General features: G+C 55.7%; 6 protein-coding genes across 6 annotated transcripts; 4 read left to right on the top strand and 2 right to left on the bottom strand.

The window, feature by feature from the left end:
- Positions 1–433: 433 nt before the first annotated feature.
- On the top strand, positions 434–1,768 carry LRP88_08394 (3-deoxy-7-phosphoheptulonate synthase; the record flags this gene model as incomplete). Its single annotated transcript, XM_083244900.1, has 4 exons — positions 434–439; positions 508–565; positions 658–1,560; positions 1,611–1,768. The coding sequence occupies 4 exons, from the start codon at positions 434–436 to the stop codon at positions 1,766–1,768; spliced, it is 1,125 nt and encodes a 374-aa protein (XP_083099394.1).
- A 709-nt stretch (positions 1,769–2,477) lies between these two features.
- Positions 2,478–3,635, top strand: LRP88_08395 (C2H2-type zinc finger protein; the record flags this gene model as incomplete). Its single annotated transcript, XM_083244901.1, has 2 exons — positions 2,478–2,991; positions 3,046–3,635. The coding sequence occupies 2 exons, from the start codon at positions 2,478–2,480 to the stop codon at positions 3,633–3,635; spliced, it is 1,104 nt and encodes a 367-aa protein (XP_083099395.1).
- A 238-nt stretch (positions 3,636–3,873) lies between these two features.
- LRP88_08396 (uncharacterized protein) lies at positions 3,874–4,554 on the bottom strand (the record flags this gene model as incomplete). The annotated part of the gene is made up of 4 exons (XM_083244902.1): positions 3,874–4,169; positions 4,225–4,329; positions 4,377–4,494; positions 4,549–4,554. 4 exons carry the CDS (start codon positions 4,552–4,554, stop codon positions 3,874–3,876), a joined length of 525 nt encoding a protein of 174 aa, XP_083099396.1.
- A 769-nt stretch (positions 4,555–5,323) lies between these two features.
- LRP88_08397 (iron-sulfur cluster assembly protein NAR1) lies at positions 5,324–7,058 on the top strand (the record flags this gene model as incomplete). Its single annotated transcript, XM_083244903.1, has 2 exons — positions 5,324–5,380; positions 5,433–7,058. 2 exons carry the CDS (start codon positions 5,324–5,326, stop codon positions 7,056–7,058), a joined length of 1,683 nt encoding a protein of 560 aa, XP_083099397.1.
- A 28-nt stretch (positions 7,059–7,086) lies between these two features.
- LRP88_08398 (uncharacterized protein) lies at positions 7,087–7,982 on the bottom strand (the record flags this gene model as incomplete). Its single annotated transcript, XM_083244904.1, has 2 exons — positions 7,087–7,750; positions 7,816–7,982. 2 exons carry the CDS (start codon positions 7,980–7,982, stop codon positions 7,087–7,089), a joined length of 831 nt encoding a protein of 276 aa, XP_083099398.1.
- A 674-nt stretch (positions 7,983–8,656) lies between these two features.
- LRP88_08399 (uncharacterized protein) lies at positions 8,657–8,963 on the top strand (the record flags this gene model as incomplete). Its single annotated transcript, XM_083244905.1, has 2 exons — positions 8,657–8,792; positions 8,851–8,963. The coding sequence occupies 2 exons, from the start codon at positions 8,657–8,659 to the stop codon at positions 8,961–8,963; spliced, it is 249 nt and encodes an 82-aa protein (XP_083099399.1).
- Between the last annotated feature and the right edge of the window lie 4,782 nt (positions 8,964–13,745).

Raw genomic sequence — 13,745 nt, forward strand, 5'->3', positions numbered from 1 at the left:
CAATTAATTTAGAGGGTGTAGAGGCAGGGGAGAGAGAAAAAAACGTCGCAACAATGAGGGTACCTGATCTGCCACCAGGCCCACGCGTGCAATCGATGTACTCCCCTTGGATCGACTGCTAGAACCGGCGCGGGAATGGCGGGGGCAACAGGCGGCTCCTCCAATCATGCGGGGCAGTTTGGCAACCATGGAGTGACTTCTTTCGAGTTTTGGAGCAAGCAGTGAGTGTGACACACCGACGCCGGCGCAAAGGGACGGGGTCACCTCAGGGTACGGAAATATAATTGTATACTTTTTTTTCTCTCGTTGCTGTAATTTTCTTTCTTTCCGTCTTCATATCCTATCTCTCTCTATCTTCTCCTCTTGTCTAATTGGACTTGATCTCTACCATTGACTTGTGTCTCCCGTCTTCTACCCCGCCATCACAGTCACCATGTCTGTAGGTCTACCCTCCCAAGCTCCCTGCTCCCTTTGTTCCTTTGGCGGGGTGACTCACGAGTAGCGCAGCAGTTCTTCATCCAGAACAAGAATGTCGGCAACCAAGCCGAGTCCGAGGATTGGAGAAGTGAGTAATATCTCCTGGCAATCTATATACGCCTCGGCGACCTCTAGGTCTGCCGGCGCGCTTGATCTTGACCCGTGCTGACCAGCTCTTAGTCCGCGGCTACAACCCTCTGACTCCCCCCGATCTGCTCCAGCACGAGATCCCCCAGACCGCCGAGTCCAAGAAGACAGTGCTCGAGGGCCGCAACGAGACCGTCGCCGTCGTCAATGGCACCGACCAGAAGCAGCGCCTGCTCGTCGTCATCGGTCCCTGCTCCATCCACGACCCCGAGGCCGCCCTCGCCTACTGCGACCTCCTCCTCAAGGAGAAGGAGAAGCACAAGGATGAGCTCCTCATCGTCATGCGATCCTACCTCGAGAAGCCCCGAACCACCGTTGGCTGGAAGGGTCTGATCAACGACCCTGACATTGACGGTAGCTTCAAGATCAACAAGGGCTTGCGAGTCTCGCGACAGCTCTTTGTCGACCTCACCTCCAAGGGCATGCCCATTGCCAGCGAGATGCTGGATACCATCTCTCCTCAGTTCCTTGCCGATCTGCTGTCAGTCGGCGCCATTGGCGCCCGTACCACCGAGAGCCAGCTTCACCGTGAGCTTGCCAGTGGTCTCAGTTTCCCCGTCGGCTTCAAGAACGGCACTGATGGCTCGTTGAATGTGGCCATTGATGCCATTGGCGCCGCCGAGCACCCCCATCACTTCCTTTCCGTCACCAAGCCCGGTGTCGTCGCCATTGTCGGCACTGAGGGCAACCATGACTGCTTCGTTATCCTCCGAGGTGGTTCCAAGGGCACGAACTACGATGCTGAGAGCATCGCCGCTGCCAAGGAGGCCCTGGCCAAGAAGGGTGTGCGACAGCGACTTATGGTCGACTGCAGCCACGGCAACTCTCTCAAGAACCACAAGAACCAGCCCAAGGTGGCCGCCGATATCGCCAGCCAGATCTCCAAGGGTGAGGACGCCATCATGGGTGTCATGATTGAGAGCAATGTCAACGAGGGTATGTTACCAACAAGTCGCACCATTCGAACGCAAACTAACATAGTCAAGGCAACCAAAAAGTTCCCGCCGAGGGCAAGTCTGGTCTCAAGTACGGCGTGAGCATCACAGATGCCTGCATCAACTGGGAGGACACGGTCACAACGCTAGAGACTCTGGCACAGGCTGTCAAGGACCGCCGCAAGCTCGCCGGCGTCAACGGCGCCTAAGCTGTCGGAGTTTGGAGAGTAGGGTGCGCCGAGCTTGGCGACGAGGAAGATGGTCATGGTCGTCACTGGATGTTTCAACAATGAGTCCTAGGCCTGGGATTGGGACTGCATCTTGTCGCAATAGGTCGCGCATTTCGTTTCGAGGCTTGGAGTTCATAAGGGTGTTGATTTTCGGGATAGATAAAAGCATCAAACATGGTATGATGACTGAGGGCGCATTCAACAAAAGAAGGCGCCTACGCTGCGCTCCGTGTTTGTCCGAGCAAGAGAGAAAGGAAGCAATCAAAAACATTGAATGAAATGAAACGAGGCTGTTGATGGTGTCTATGTCTGCCTCGCTAGTTCCCGTTACTGGGGCGCGCGAGCGACATCGCATACTGTTTGTGCTCAGTCACGCACACTGTACGACCAATGCTCATGTTTGTGAGGTTACACGCCACACCAAGCTCCGCTATCCACACTGTGCTATCTGAGCTTCCAACTGGCGTTTTTTGAGCAAGCCCAATCCAACTGATAAATCCGTCATCTCGACCCTTCACCCACTCAAGCCCAAAATCGCTCATCGCGATTGCCCAATCCTAATCACCATCTCGCGATCCCTCTCGACGTCCATCACTACTCTCACTCCTCCATCTTCGATCATCGCTCCTGAAGCCATCAACGGGTTTCATCGACAAAAGGAGACGCGGTTCCTGTGTCTGGCGCGATTATGGCACGCGACTATTCACCCGCCGAGTCTCCCCTGTCCTCCATGGACGAGTCGGAGCCCTACGAGGAGGACGGCCATGAGCTGTACGAGACGAACTTGCGACCCTCCAAGCGCCAACGGGTCGATGCTGGCTCTACAACATCCTCTGCCGTCGTCCCCGACGCCGAGCCCGAGACTGTACCAGAGCCTGACCCTCTCGAGGGCATGTCTGATGTCTCATCTGACACGTCGGGCGATATCCCCAGCTCTCCGATCAATGCGCGTCTCGATGAGGAGGACTTCCAGGACCAAGTGACCGTTTGCGACTGGGATGGTTGCCCGGCTGGTGACCAGGGCAACATGGACAAGCTGGTCGAGCATATCCACAACTCGCACATTGAGAACCGGCAAAAGAAGTACACTTGCGAATGGAGGAGCTGCAACAGGAAGGGTCTCCCCCATGCCAGCGGCTATGCCCTCAAGGCACACATGCGCAGCCACACAAGAGAGAAGCCCTTCTACTGCTACTTGCCAGGTACGGCGCACCTTGACTCGCGATACGCGATAGCTTATACTGATGATTTCCTAGAGTGCGATAGGTCTTTCACTCGGTCAGATGCATTGGCAAAGCATATGAGGACAGTCCACGAGACCGAGGCTCTTCGTCCCTCTGATCCCGTCCCCAAGTCGATGCAGTCGGGCCCCCAGGGCAAGGGAGGCAAGCTCAAGATCATCATCAAGACCAACCAGCAATCGCAAGGTGCCCACGACGACATGGACGACGCCGCCAACGGCGACGACCACACCTCGGAGTACTTTACACCCCTGACCGAGGACATCTTCGCTGCCGAGGAGCTCGCCTATCCCGTCGACAAGCTGTACCGAAAGTGCTACTGGGAGGCTAAGTGGGCTGAAGAGGTGGGTGAGTCGCTGAAGAAGGAGTGCAAGGAGTGGGAGGATGTCTACTATAAGGAGTGGCTCGAGAAGGAGGTGCTCCTCGCCCAGGTGATTAAGAGTGAGGTGAACTGGCACGAGCGGCGACAGGCTATCCTCACTGGAGCTGCCGACGTACACATCCCCGGCACTGTAGAGAGCGTCGAGGGAGAGCGGGCAAACGGCGCACAAGGAGAGGTTGTGGCATCCACCAACGGGACAAAGGCGGCAGGTGTTGCTGCATGATTGGGGCTTTTAATGGCGTTTTTGTTCTTTCTCTTTTCCAGTCGGGGCATCGCAACTGGGAGCCAGCCACGTCTCCGATACGGTCGGTGACCTTGTATTATTATATCTAAACGGATGCGGAGTTGATGGAGTTGGCTATGTGACTTTTTGGGGAGAGCTCCAGCAGCAGCATTGGTCGTCAGATGTTCGGGACCGTACAATGAAATCATGATTCAGCTTATACACATAGGATCTGTTGTCACAGGGCCTTCTTCTTGGCTCGATACGACTGCGAGTTCTTGAAAGGGAACCCGCTCGTGCTCTGGTCAAACTTGTGGTAGCGGCTGATCATGGCCTTGTCGCTGGCAAACATGATGCAGTACAGCGCAAAGGTGGCAAAGATGGCGCTGCCAACGCAGCCTAGTAGGTATCCAGTCTCGCGAGTCCAGGCAAACCAGCCGTAGCAGTAGAAGGCGATCGAGGCGTGGTGTAGCATGGATATGAGGACGGCGGCTGAGGCGTAGGGCGAGGGGGTCGTTCCGTCGGAGGATGCTTCTGAAGATGGTGGTTAGTAAGACCGTCAGGAGATCTGGTAGAAGGGTAGAGGTACCATCTGAGGAGGCATCAAGAGGGAGGACGCCAGAGAGGATGACGACAATGAGGCCCAGAGCGAGGAGGGCGAAGCCGAGGGAGCGGGCAAAGTACGTCTCGAGGGCTGCACACATTAGCACCCATTCCTCACACAGCTTGGGAGTATCTCACGAGTTGGTTCGCCGCCCCCAGAGCGAAGGATGGAGCCAACAAAGGACGGCCAGACGATGAGCGGGAACGCCTGGATGCTCAGCCAGGCGAGGTTCCCGAAGCTGTATGTCGCGATGGCCTATGGTGCGTGTCAGCAAGTTGAATGAATGACGGTTATGGGTAGGGATCGTACACTCATTGTGACGAATTGATGCCTTGGATAGATCAAATATCAAATAAAAATCTGCGAAAAGACCTAGTTGGTGGTTTAGAAGCTATAGCTATAGCTGAAGCTGAATCTCAAGATGGTTCCATCATGGGAAGCTGTCCTTTGACATGGGGGGAGATCCTCCCCATCGACGTCACCACGGCGCATTCGGCGACCGACCCGCTTACGAACGGCCCATATCCCGATCCGTCCGTTGTAACATTTTCCGCTCTTTGCCACACACGGGAGGAGGCCGATCTCGCATCTCTAGTCCCGCAGGCACAGGCGACAAAAAAACCATTGCAAATCCTCACATTTTCATTGCCCACTCTTCCCAAGAACGGAGCCTTCCAGTCCCAAGGTAGTCCGCTCTGCAGATTGCCCTGCCTGTATCGGGATTTCCGAGGAGTTACTAAAACAGCCCTTAGTCTAAGCCAGACGCCGCCCGTCTATCGTCCTGCACTTCTTATCTTGCCCTGCCCGTTGACTCACGGAGTTGTTTCTTTTGTCCGTCACAATCTTTCCAATCATAACGTCTTGATTTGCACTGGAAGATTTGCAGAGGTTTATTTATTTATTTGTCAGCCGCCTTTGCGCCGAAGGTCCGTCCCCAGTAAAAAAAAACTAAAGTCAACAATTCCTCGGCTTCCACTTGGGCGCATCCACCACTCAACTCTATACCAAACAACTTCCTGATACTCCTGTGTTGTCGTCGTCGCCGTCCTCCCTCCCTCTATATCGCGATTCAACACCAGGCGCCATGAGTGCCATTCTCTCCGCCGACGACCTCAACGACTTCATCTCCCCCCGGTGTCGCGTGCATCAAACCTATCGAGACCCTCCCCGCCGCCCCGCCCCCGCAATCGCAGTCCCTCGAGACTGAGGTCATCCTCGACGGCCAGCAACCCGCCGCCAACCCCAACGCCCCCGCCCAGATCTCTCTCACAGATTGCCTTGCATGCTCCGGCTGCGTAACATCTGCCGAGGCTGTGCTCGTGAGTCTTCAGAGCCATGCCGAGGTCCTCACCACACTTGATGCGGCACCGGCCTTGAGGGTTGTCACCGACGATAGTGGCCGGTTCAGGGTCGAGGGCTTGGAGAATGAGAACGCGAAGCTCTTTGTGGCTAGTGTGAGCCCTCAGACAAGGGCCAACCTTGCCGCAGCCTGCGGTGGGAGCGTCTCAGAGAAGGATGTCGGACACATGCTGAGCAACCTGCTGCGAGGCCCAGACGGTATTGCCAACGGCGGGCAATGGAAGAACGGCTTCACATGGGTGGTCGACACCAATGTCGCGAGGGAGGCTACCCTTGTGCTCGGTGCTGAAGAAGTCCTCAACTCGGCGCGGGCTGGTATGGCCACGCCTGCGAAGCCCATCCTGGCATCCTCATGCCCCGGCTGGGTTTGCTATGCCGAGAAAACACACCCTCATGTCCTCCCACATCTCTCAAAGGTCAAGTCACCGCAGGCTTTGATGGGCACCATTCTCAAGACAACCCTAAGCCGAACACTCGATATCGCCCCCAGCCGCATCTGGCACCTGGCCGTTATGCCATGCTTTGATAAGAAACTTGAAGCCAGTCGGGAAGAGTTGACGGAGGAGGTCTGGGCAGGAGGCGAATCTAGTGGTCGAGGAGTCCGGGATGTTGACTGCGTCATCACCAGCAAGGAGATTCTCATGCTTGCAGAGTCAAGGGGACTCAATTTCTTTGATGTACCCAAGACGGCACCGCCCAGCCCGACCCTGACGCCGTTCCCCGATCCCAAGATCCACGACTTCCTCTTCCCGCGTCGACGGCCGAGAAACCCACCACGCGAGGCTGGCACTTCGGGGGGGTTGTTGCACCATATCCTTCAGAGCCGAGCAGCGCAGACACCGGGCGCAGAGATTGTTCACACCCGTGGTCGCAATGTGGACGTTGCCGAGTACTCTGTGGTTGTGAATGGCGAGCCAGTCTTCCGTGCCGCCAGATATTATGGCTTCAGAAATATTCAGAACCTTGTTCGGCGCCTGAAGCCAGCCAGGCCGTCCCGAATGCCTGGCGGAAAGCCCTTTGGGAGCGCTCGTAAGCCGGCAGGAAAGGCGGCATCTCTCGAGCACAGCTATGTTGAGGTCATGGCATGCCCCGGAGGCTGTACCAACGGTGGCGGTCAGATCAAGGTTGACGACCCCGTCGTCATGGAACGAAGGAATTATTCCGGAAAGCCAGGTCCGCAGGAGCAAAAGGACTGGCTAGCAGAAGTTGACGAAGCCTACTTCTCGGGAGAAGAGGCCGGCATCGAGATTGGCGAGGAAACATTCGAGCATGTCGTTGGCGGCATCTCCCACTCATACATAAATGATACCCTGACGCATTGGGCGGAGATCACAGGCATAGGACTTGATAGACTGGCATTCACGAGCTATCGTGAGGTGATTAGCGACGTTGGCAAAGACACAGCCACAGATACCGAGAGGGTGGTACAGCTGGCGGGAAAGATTGGAGGCGGATGGTAAAGCTAGTCGATAGAAATAATCAACTGCCCTAGCCTCCTCTTCGAGCGAAGCCAAACCCTCCCCGTCCACTTCCGTCTGGTCCTCTTGGCGTTCGAATGGGAGCCTGCTGCTGCTGCTCGTCCTGGGGTGTCTGATTCCTCCTAGGCGATGGCTGGTCGGGCTGTCGCCTTTGGTTGTTGAGTTCAGGCTTCGGGGTGTAGTTTGGATCGTACAGCTCGCGGCCGGAACCTGACATGTTCTGCCTCCTCGGGGCGTCAAACGAGCGGTTGTCGTACTGGCGATTCTCATACTGGCGGTTCTCGCTGTTCCTATATCCGCCTCTTCCCCTACCCCGACCACGGCCACTGAAGTGCCCATCCGGCCGCGGTGGGGTAACTGTGCCCGGAGATGAGGCTCCTGACGACGGGTTCGACTCGCCAAAGATCTTGGCTCGGGCCTCCTCGTACCGCCGCTGCTTCTCCTCTCGGTCTCGCTTTTGCTTGGCACGAATCTCTTCTGGGCTCATGGGCACCTCCTTCTTGGCCTCCTCGTTGTCGTCGTCGACGGCCAGCTGGGACATGCCAGTCACGGGATCCCGCTTGGCGATGACGGGCTTTCGGCTGAGCACCTTGACCTGGGGCTTGAAGGGGGTTGTGAGGGGGACGCCTGAGTTGGAGTTGGCCTCTACGTAGTGAAAGGTTTGGGGGGTGTCCCTGTCGCAAAGAGCGTCAGCAAAGAGCCGGGCTAGCTTGTCAATCGCAACGCTGAGGGGACGTACGCAGACTCCCACAGCTTCCGATTTTGCTCAGCGTGCTGAGCAAGGCGCTCGGCCTTGGTGAGAGGAGCCTGGGGCGCCGATTGCTCAGGCTCGTTCACGACCTTGTCGGCCTGAGCCTCCCAGTCGTCTTCCCAAGCATCGGGAACAGGCGCCTTGTTCTTGGACATGGTCAATTCAGGAGGGCTTTCCAAATGGTGACCGCAGTGATCTAGATATGTCAAGGCCTTCGTCTCCGTTTGTGTCTTGAAATCTGGTCCGGGATCGCAGGGTTGAGCATGGGGTGAAGCAAGAGCGTTTGGGTGGTTGTTGTTGGGAAGAAAATAGGCTGAATGGAAGCCCAAAAGCTGGGAGGAAACTCACGACGTATGGGGACCTACGTTTTTTTCTTGCCTGTGCAGGAGAGCAGCGCAGCGCTTCAAGGAAGGTGGCCCGCTCAGGATTACGCCAACCTGGGGAAACGCGAGGGACCTGGGCGCAACCCGCCGAACGGCGACATGGCCGCCTGCCGCGCTTGTATCTCCGAAGTCGCTTCTGTCAAGCCCAGATCTTTAGCTGGGCAGTTCAAGTCAGTTTGGGCTGGTCCTAGGCGGGCAGGTATGAGAAGTTGCGGGGTGGCTGCTGGTTGGTGGGGCAGGCGAAGGGAAGCTCAGCCTTTGAGACGAGACGCAAGCATCAGCTGAATCACCACCTCTCCTCTCTTTCTGTTGATACGTCGTCTTCTGCCACAAGTCTCAAACCATCGCTATTATTTCCAGTTGTGCCTCACATAATCTGTTGCTCTTCTTATTTCCCATTATTCCCCCTACCATATCCATCGCAAGAGTTCCGTTGTTATTTCAACATGGCTGGTGGTCCACGTCTCTCGCCCATGATCCAACGTGAAATGGCTGATCGAGCTGCCAATACCAGTGACAGAAGAGTAGCTGAGGAGTATGAGGCAGCTAGACTAAGACTTACTGACCAGACCTTCAATATGCGTAAGTGTTGGAGATGTTGGGTTCTCATCATCAGTCGCTCGGGCTGACAACACTATAGTGAGCTACCCAGACCCGCTCGCCCCTCGGAAGCAGTCAACCACGTATCCCCCGGGGGTAACACCTGAGATGGAAAAGAAGTGGCTTCAGGTCATTGAGCAGTCCAAGAAATGAGTTGTAACTCTCAACACGACCTTCAGTCTGGCGAGGAACGGTCAGTATCAGCGCTAGGGGGGTCCAGTAATGGGAACGTGGTTCTACACGGAGACTATGGGCTTTGATAGGACCCAAGAAAGTTTCCAAGATCAGTGCCATGGTGATTCAGGGACAAACTCTACTGGTGGTTGTTAGGATAGCTGGCATTGTGGATTGCTGCCTCAACTTGGAGTGACCTGTACGTCGACTTGGAGGTGAAGTCGTCACAGAGACCCAACCCCTGTATCGCCTAGTCTAGCTAGGTATGCAGGTTGTGAATTCCAGTCGCATATGTCAAAGGCTCGTATTTATATGTGTACCAATATGGAATTGCAAGAAACCCCCGTATCCAATCCCCAGCCAAGGGGGACATATACAATAACCTCGAAGAAGCTCCATCACCCCGGTCGATGCCGTGTAAAATTCAAGTCTTATGCTGGAAGAATTTATCACACTTCTACTCGGATTTCAGCTCTTTTACCCCAAGTTCTGTGATCATGGCAACTCCTAATCTACAACACGATGAGCCGCAAAGCAATACGAGCATTCCTGTTGTGGGAAACCCGGAAAATATACTCGTTCATCGAGTCTCCTTGATATTCTTGAATATTAAGAATACGCTCTCAAGAGGCAAATCATCTACCTGGTCGTGTCCTCCTGGAATCAAGGGATAACTCCATCACGCGCATACTACTGCAAACTGGAGTTGGTTCCTGCGTGGATGCAAGGCATATGAAAACTGGCACTGCCGACCATAGCCCCCTTCCGTGAACGATGGTGTCAGCTTAGCTGTAAGCTGATGTCGGTATGGCCGTAGTATCGATCAACGAGACCCGAGGTTACCACTCAGGCGCTGTGATCTTCCAGGCATGCTCCTCGCCCATCCATCCGAGATGCAAGCTATCCGAGCAGGGTGGAATAAGAAGAAATGACTTGCGAGCGGCATCACACCTGGCCGGGTACAGGTCTGTATTCGAAGGTGTCTGGTCCGGGGTGCCACAGCTAGGGTGCAGCCCAATGAAGCCGTAGCAAGTTGACAGACATGCGGAGGTGCTGCAGAGGCAGGGAGTCGATCAGGTCGCGGGGTGACCATCCCATCGGGACCGAGCTCTTGATGGGATTTGCGAATGGACGATGGCCATTTGGCTGTGTTGCCCGAGGGGTGGCTTGGTCCGCCCACTCCTGTCGTGATTGTGAGTGATTCCTGTGCAACATATGATCTCAAGGCAACCGAGACAAGGTCAATGGGAGATGAACGGATTACAAGGTGTACATAGTCAGTAACAGTGTGTAAATATCATTGCTTCAAGGCTGCCTGCATAACTAGGCGTTCTAATACCAGCTAGTCTCGATGCAGCGTTTCCCGCAGTTTGCCATCCAGTCATGTTGAGAGGGTCAAAACACACAGGGCAGATTCAACCACGGTTTACTAATTAATGGATATGTTTTTGCAGGAACACGTATGTAGCATTCTCGAATGACATTGGCGAAATGTTGAGGCCGGGGATAGTGGCAAGACCCATGTTGCAGTCGACCCTGTCGGCCAAAGGGATGGAAACGGTAACCGACTCGTGTCGATCTCGGCTAGCCATGACACGTTTTGGCAGACACAGATATCGGGCTTGACGTTCCAAAAAGGATCACACACATCAGCCTAGCAGCCCGGGGGCCTGGGGATGCAACCGGGTATTTGGAATTGGAGCACAACATGTGAGGGTAAGAGTATGTCTGTGTGTGTGCGATGGTGACAGCAGCGGAACTGGTTCCCCAAGTGATGGCCAATGGTTCAAGGTCGAGCTCTCAAGCTGGGCAGGGAGGGTCATGTTTGTGGCGATTGCTGGGATTCCCCAGCTTCCATGTGAGCAATCAAGCAACGTCCAGCATACCAAGAGAGGGCTGGACCTCTCTCAAACATGACGGGTCGCGGGAGTCGCCCCGAGCCGAAGGAGCGTGGCTCGATAGAGTGGCCCGCGTGATCATGAAGATGGATGAGGAGAAGCAATGAGTGAATGGCCTAGGAGACGCACATGTCGTCTTATTTTATTGTCGTGCCGTGGGCCAGAGAGAGGTGCAGATATCGGTCTGGTCTTGGCACTGACGGACGTGTCTCGGGCTTCATGACTGGCAAAGACGTCATCCGTCAGGTCGACTGAACCCCTCCAGGGCCTGTATTGCTGGGGAGCAATACTCCATAGGAACTCCAGGAACGTTCACCGTCGTCTCATCTTGAGTGGAATCGAGCTAGCTGCTGGACAAGTACGCACCAATCCAGCACGTACATTCTGCCAAGAGTGAGGTGCGGCGCCGGAAGCGTTTGTAGCTGATGATGGTGAGGGCTCAAGTGAGGGGAGCATGCAATCAGAAGCTTGGAGATCTCTTGTTGAACCCCGCCGAATCAAGTAAAAATGGAAAACAAGCCCCACCAAGATTGCACCAAACGACCACCTACCAGACCGGCCAAGATCGCCTCCCGCCAGCTTGAGCCTGAAGCCTGAGCTGTGCAGCGGGCGAGCAATACGCACTGTGGCCGGTCTCTTGTAGTAATCCGCAGCGTGTGCCTATCACGACCGATGGGACCTGATCCCAGACCAGCTGGAGCTGCTTCTACTCGCATCTTCCAGAATGAACCTGGACACCGCTGTTCTGTTCTGTTCCATCCCGTCAGCAAAGGTCAGCACTGAAACTCAGCTCAATCCCATCCTTCCCGTATGCCGTGCAGACCTCCCGCTCGATGGCAGAGGATCCGATAGATACATCATATACCTGCCACCAGCCTTTTAAAGCACTCTCGCCCACGCTAACATTGCGAGTCTCATGGCGCCATCATTTCATCGAGAGGCGGGGTTGGGAGCGGGCCTGGTCCTGTTTGTTGTTGGTGCTGAGGCTTGCGCGGATGGCGCCGAGCCAGCTTCGACGCCATCTTGTAAACTGCAATGCAGAAACAGCCTGAAAATACCAAAGTCGAGAAGCCATAAGGCAGATGCAAGCAGAACAAGGCTGTAAGCCTGAAAACGCCTAGAACAGAAGGTGATGTAAGCAGCCCAGACTATCCCGACCTCAAAAAAAAAAAAAAAAAGCTTGGATGAAAAGCGAGGTACCCAAGTGAGGAAGCAGGTGAGGACAAACCTCTAATAAGCTTCCCATCAGCATCAGGCAAACATCAACAATGCACAAACTCCACCTCTGATAAGCTCGCCGTTTGAATCCTAGCCCCGACTGTCCTGTCCTGAGCTGTCGAGGTACAGTATCAGGAAGCAGGAGCCTCGGTCGGGATAACGTTAGGTCTGTTGCAGCGGCATCCATATCCATTCTTCATTGGGTTCTGCTGGGAATCCATCCAATCCATCCCCCTCCATCCATCCATCAATCAATCGAATCGCAGCTCCGTTGCATCGCACTGTACGGGCGCCTCTAAACTCCCCCAGCCCACACCCTCACTCACTTCGCCCCAAAGACGTCTAATTATCATATCCATCACTTCTCTCTGCCTGCCCGCGCCATCCTAATCTTTCCCCCTCTCTCAACATTAAACCATCGCATTCCCTGCTCACTGCGAGGGCCCTCGTCTCTCACCACGCCCTCGTCCTGCTCTCAACCCACCACGCAGCTATTCCGGGGCCAGCGACGCCCAACCCCGACGATATTCGACGACTCACCTTGCTCACACTACCTACCTCGCCCCTCTCCTCCTCCTCCTCCGCCGCCGCAACAAGTCGGCCCTGTTTCTAAGCCGCGGCAGCTTCCCCCATCCCAGCTCTTTGCCGCCATGTCAGGCACTGAGAGCGCAGCTTCAAACCCCGGAGGCTTTGACCTCCTACGAAGGGCCACCCAGGCCATGATGTCAAGGTTCGTGCTTGCTTTCATTCTCCATGTTCAATTACAGTTTTGCGCCCTTCCGTTCCGCTCTCTCTCCAAATCTCTTGCCCATTTTCTGCATCTCCGTTGGGGTCTCGTTGCGGCCCCAAGCTGGGGTCCTACTCCCGACATCGAATATCCCGGCTTGATCCCAGGGCAGTTGGCAAGCCCCTCACCAGGCCCAGGCGTCTTGGAGCTCGATGGTGGCAACGATGACGGGCCCTTCAGCACTCGAGCCCAGCAGCTTCAGCAGCGCCTCCTCGAGTCAGCCTCCTGTTCCGGCTAGTTCCAGTGGCCCCCGGTCCTCGACACCGCCTGCCATGGAACCCACCATGGAAACCCTCCCGGAGCTCTCGCTCAAGCCCTGCGCTCGATCAAGCATCAATCCCACGCCATGACAGCGCCCTGAACATCTGCAAGTTGCTGAGCTCAGCCCGCACCGCTGCCCTGCGCTGCAGGCACTCTAGGAGGTCCAGGCACTGGAGGTCGCCAGCCGTAGGGCGTTGGCGGACTTGTGGCTAGGGCATGGGATGCTACGGATCGTCCGCCAGTGGACCACCAGAGCTCTCAAATTCCTGACGGGTCCCGTCGGCAGCACCCTTGGCAGCACAGCAAGTCTCGATCCCTGGATAAGAGAACAGGAGTCGGTGGTTTCGATGCAAGGGCGCAGACTCCAATCAAGGCCTTGTCAAACCCTCAACTTTGCCATCGCAGTGGAACCAAGCAGTCACCGTCGTCTCGGAGCCGTTGGGTTCCAAAACCTGACTTGGCTCCGGCTCCAAAGAATGGCCCCGGCGGCATTCCCACATGCAAGAGACAGCTCCTCTGCTTCTGGCTCTGTCGCAAGGCCTGACTCGCCTCCTCCGTGATTGGATCCAGTCGGCCGGCCTTGGAGTCAGTCAGTCC

This window comes from Fusarium phalaenopsidis, assembly GCF_050370095.1.
Source record: "Fusarium phalaenopsidis strain FUZ10S chromosome Unknown contig_32302, whole genome shotgun sequence".
Classification (NCBI taxonomy): domain Eukaryota; kingdom Fungi; phylum Ascomycota; class Sordariomycetes; order Hypocreales; family Nectriaceae; genus Fusarium; species Fusarium phalaenopsidis.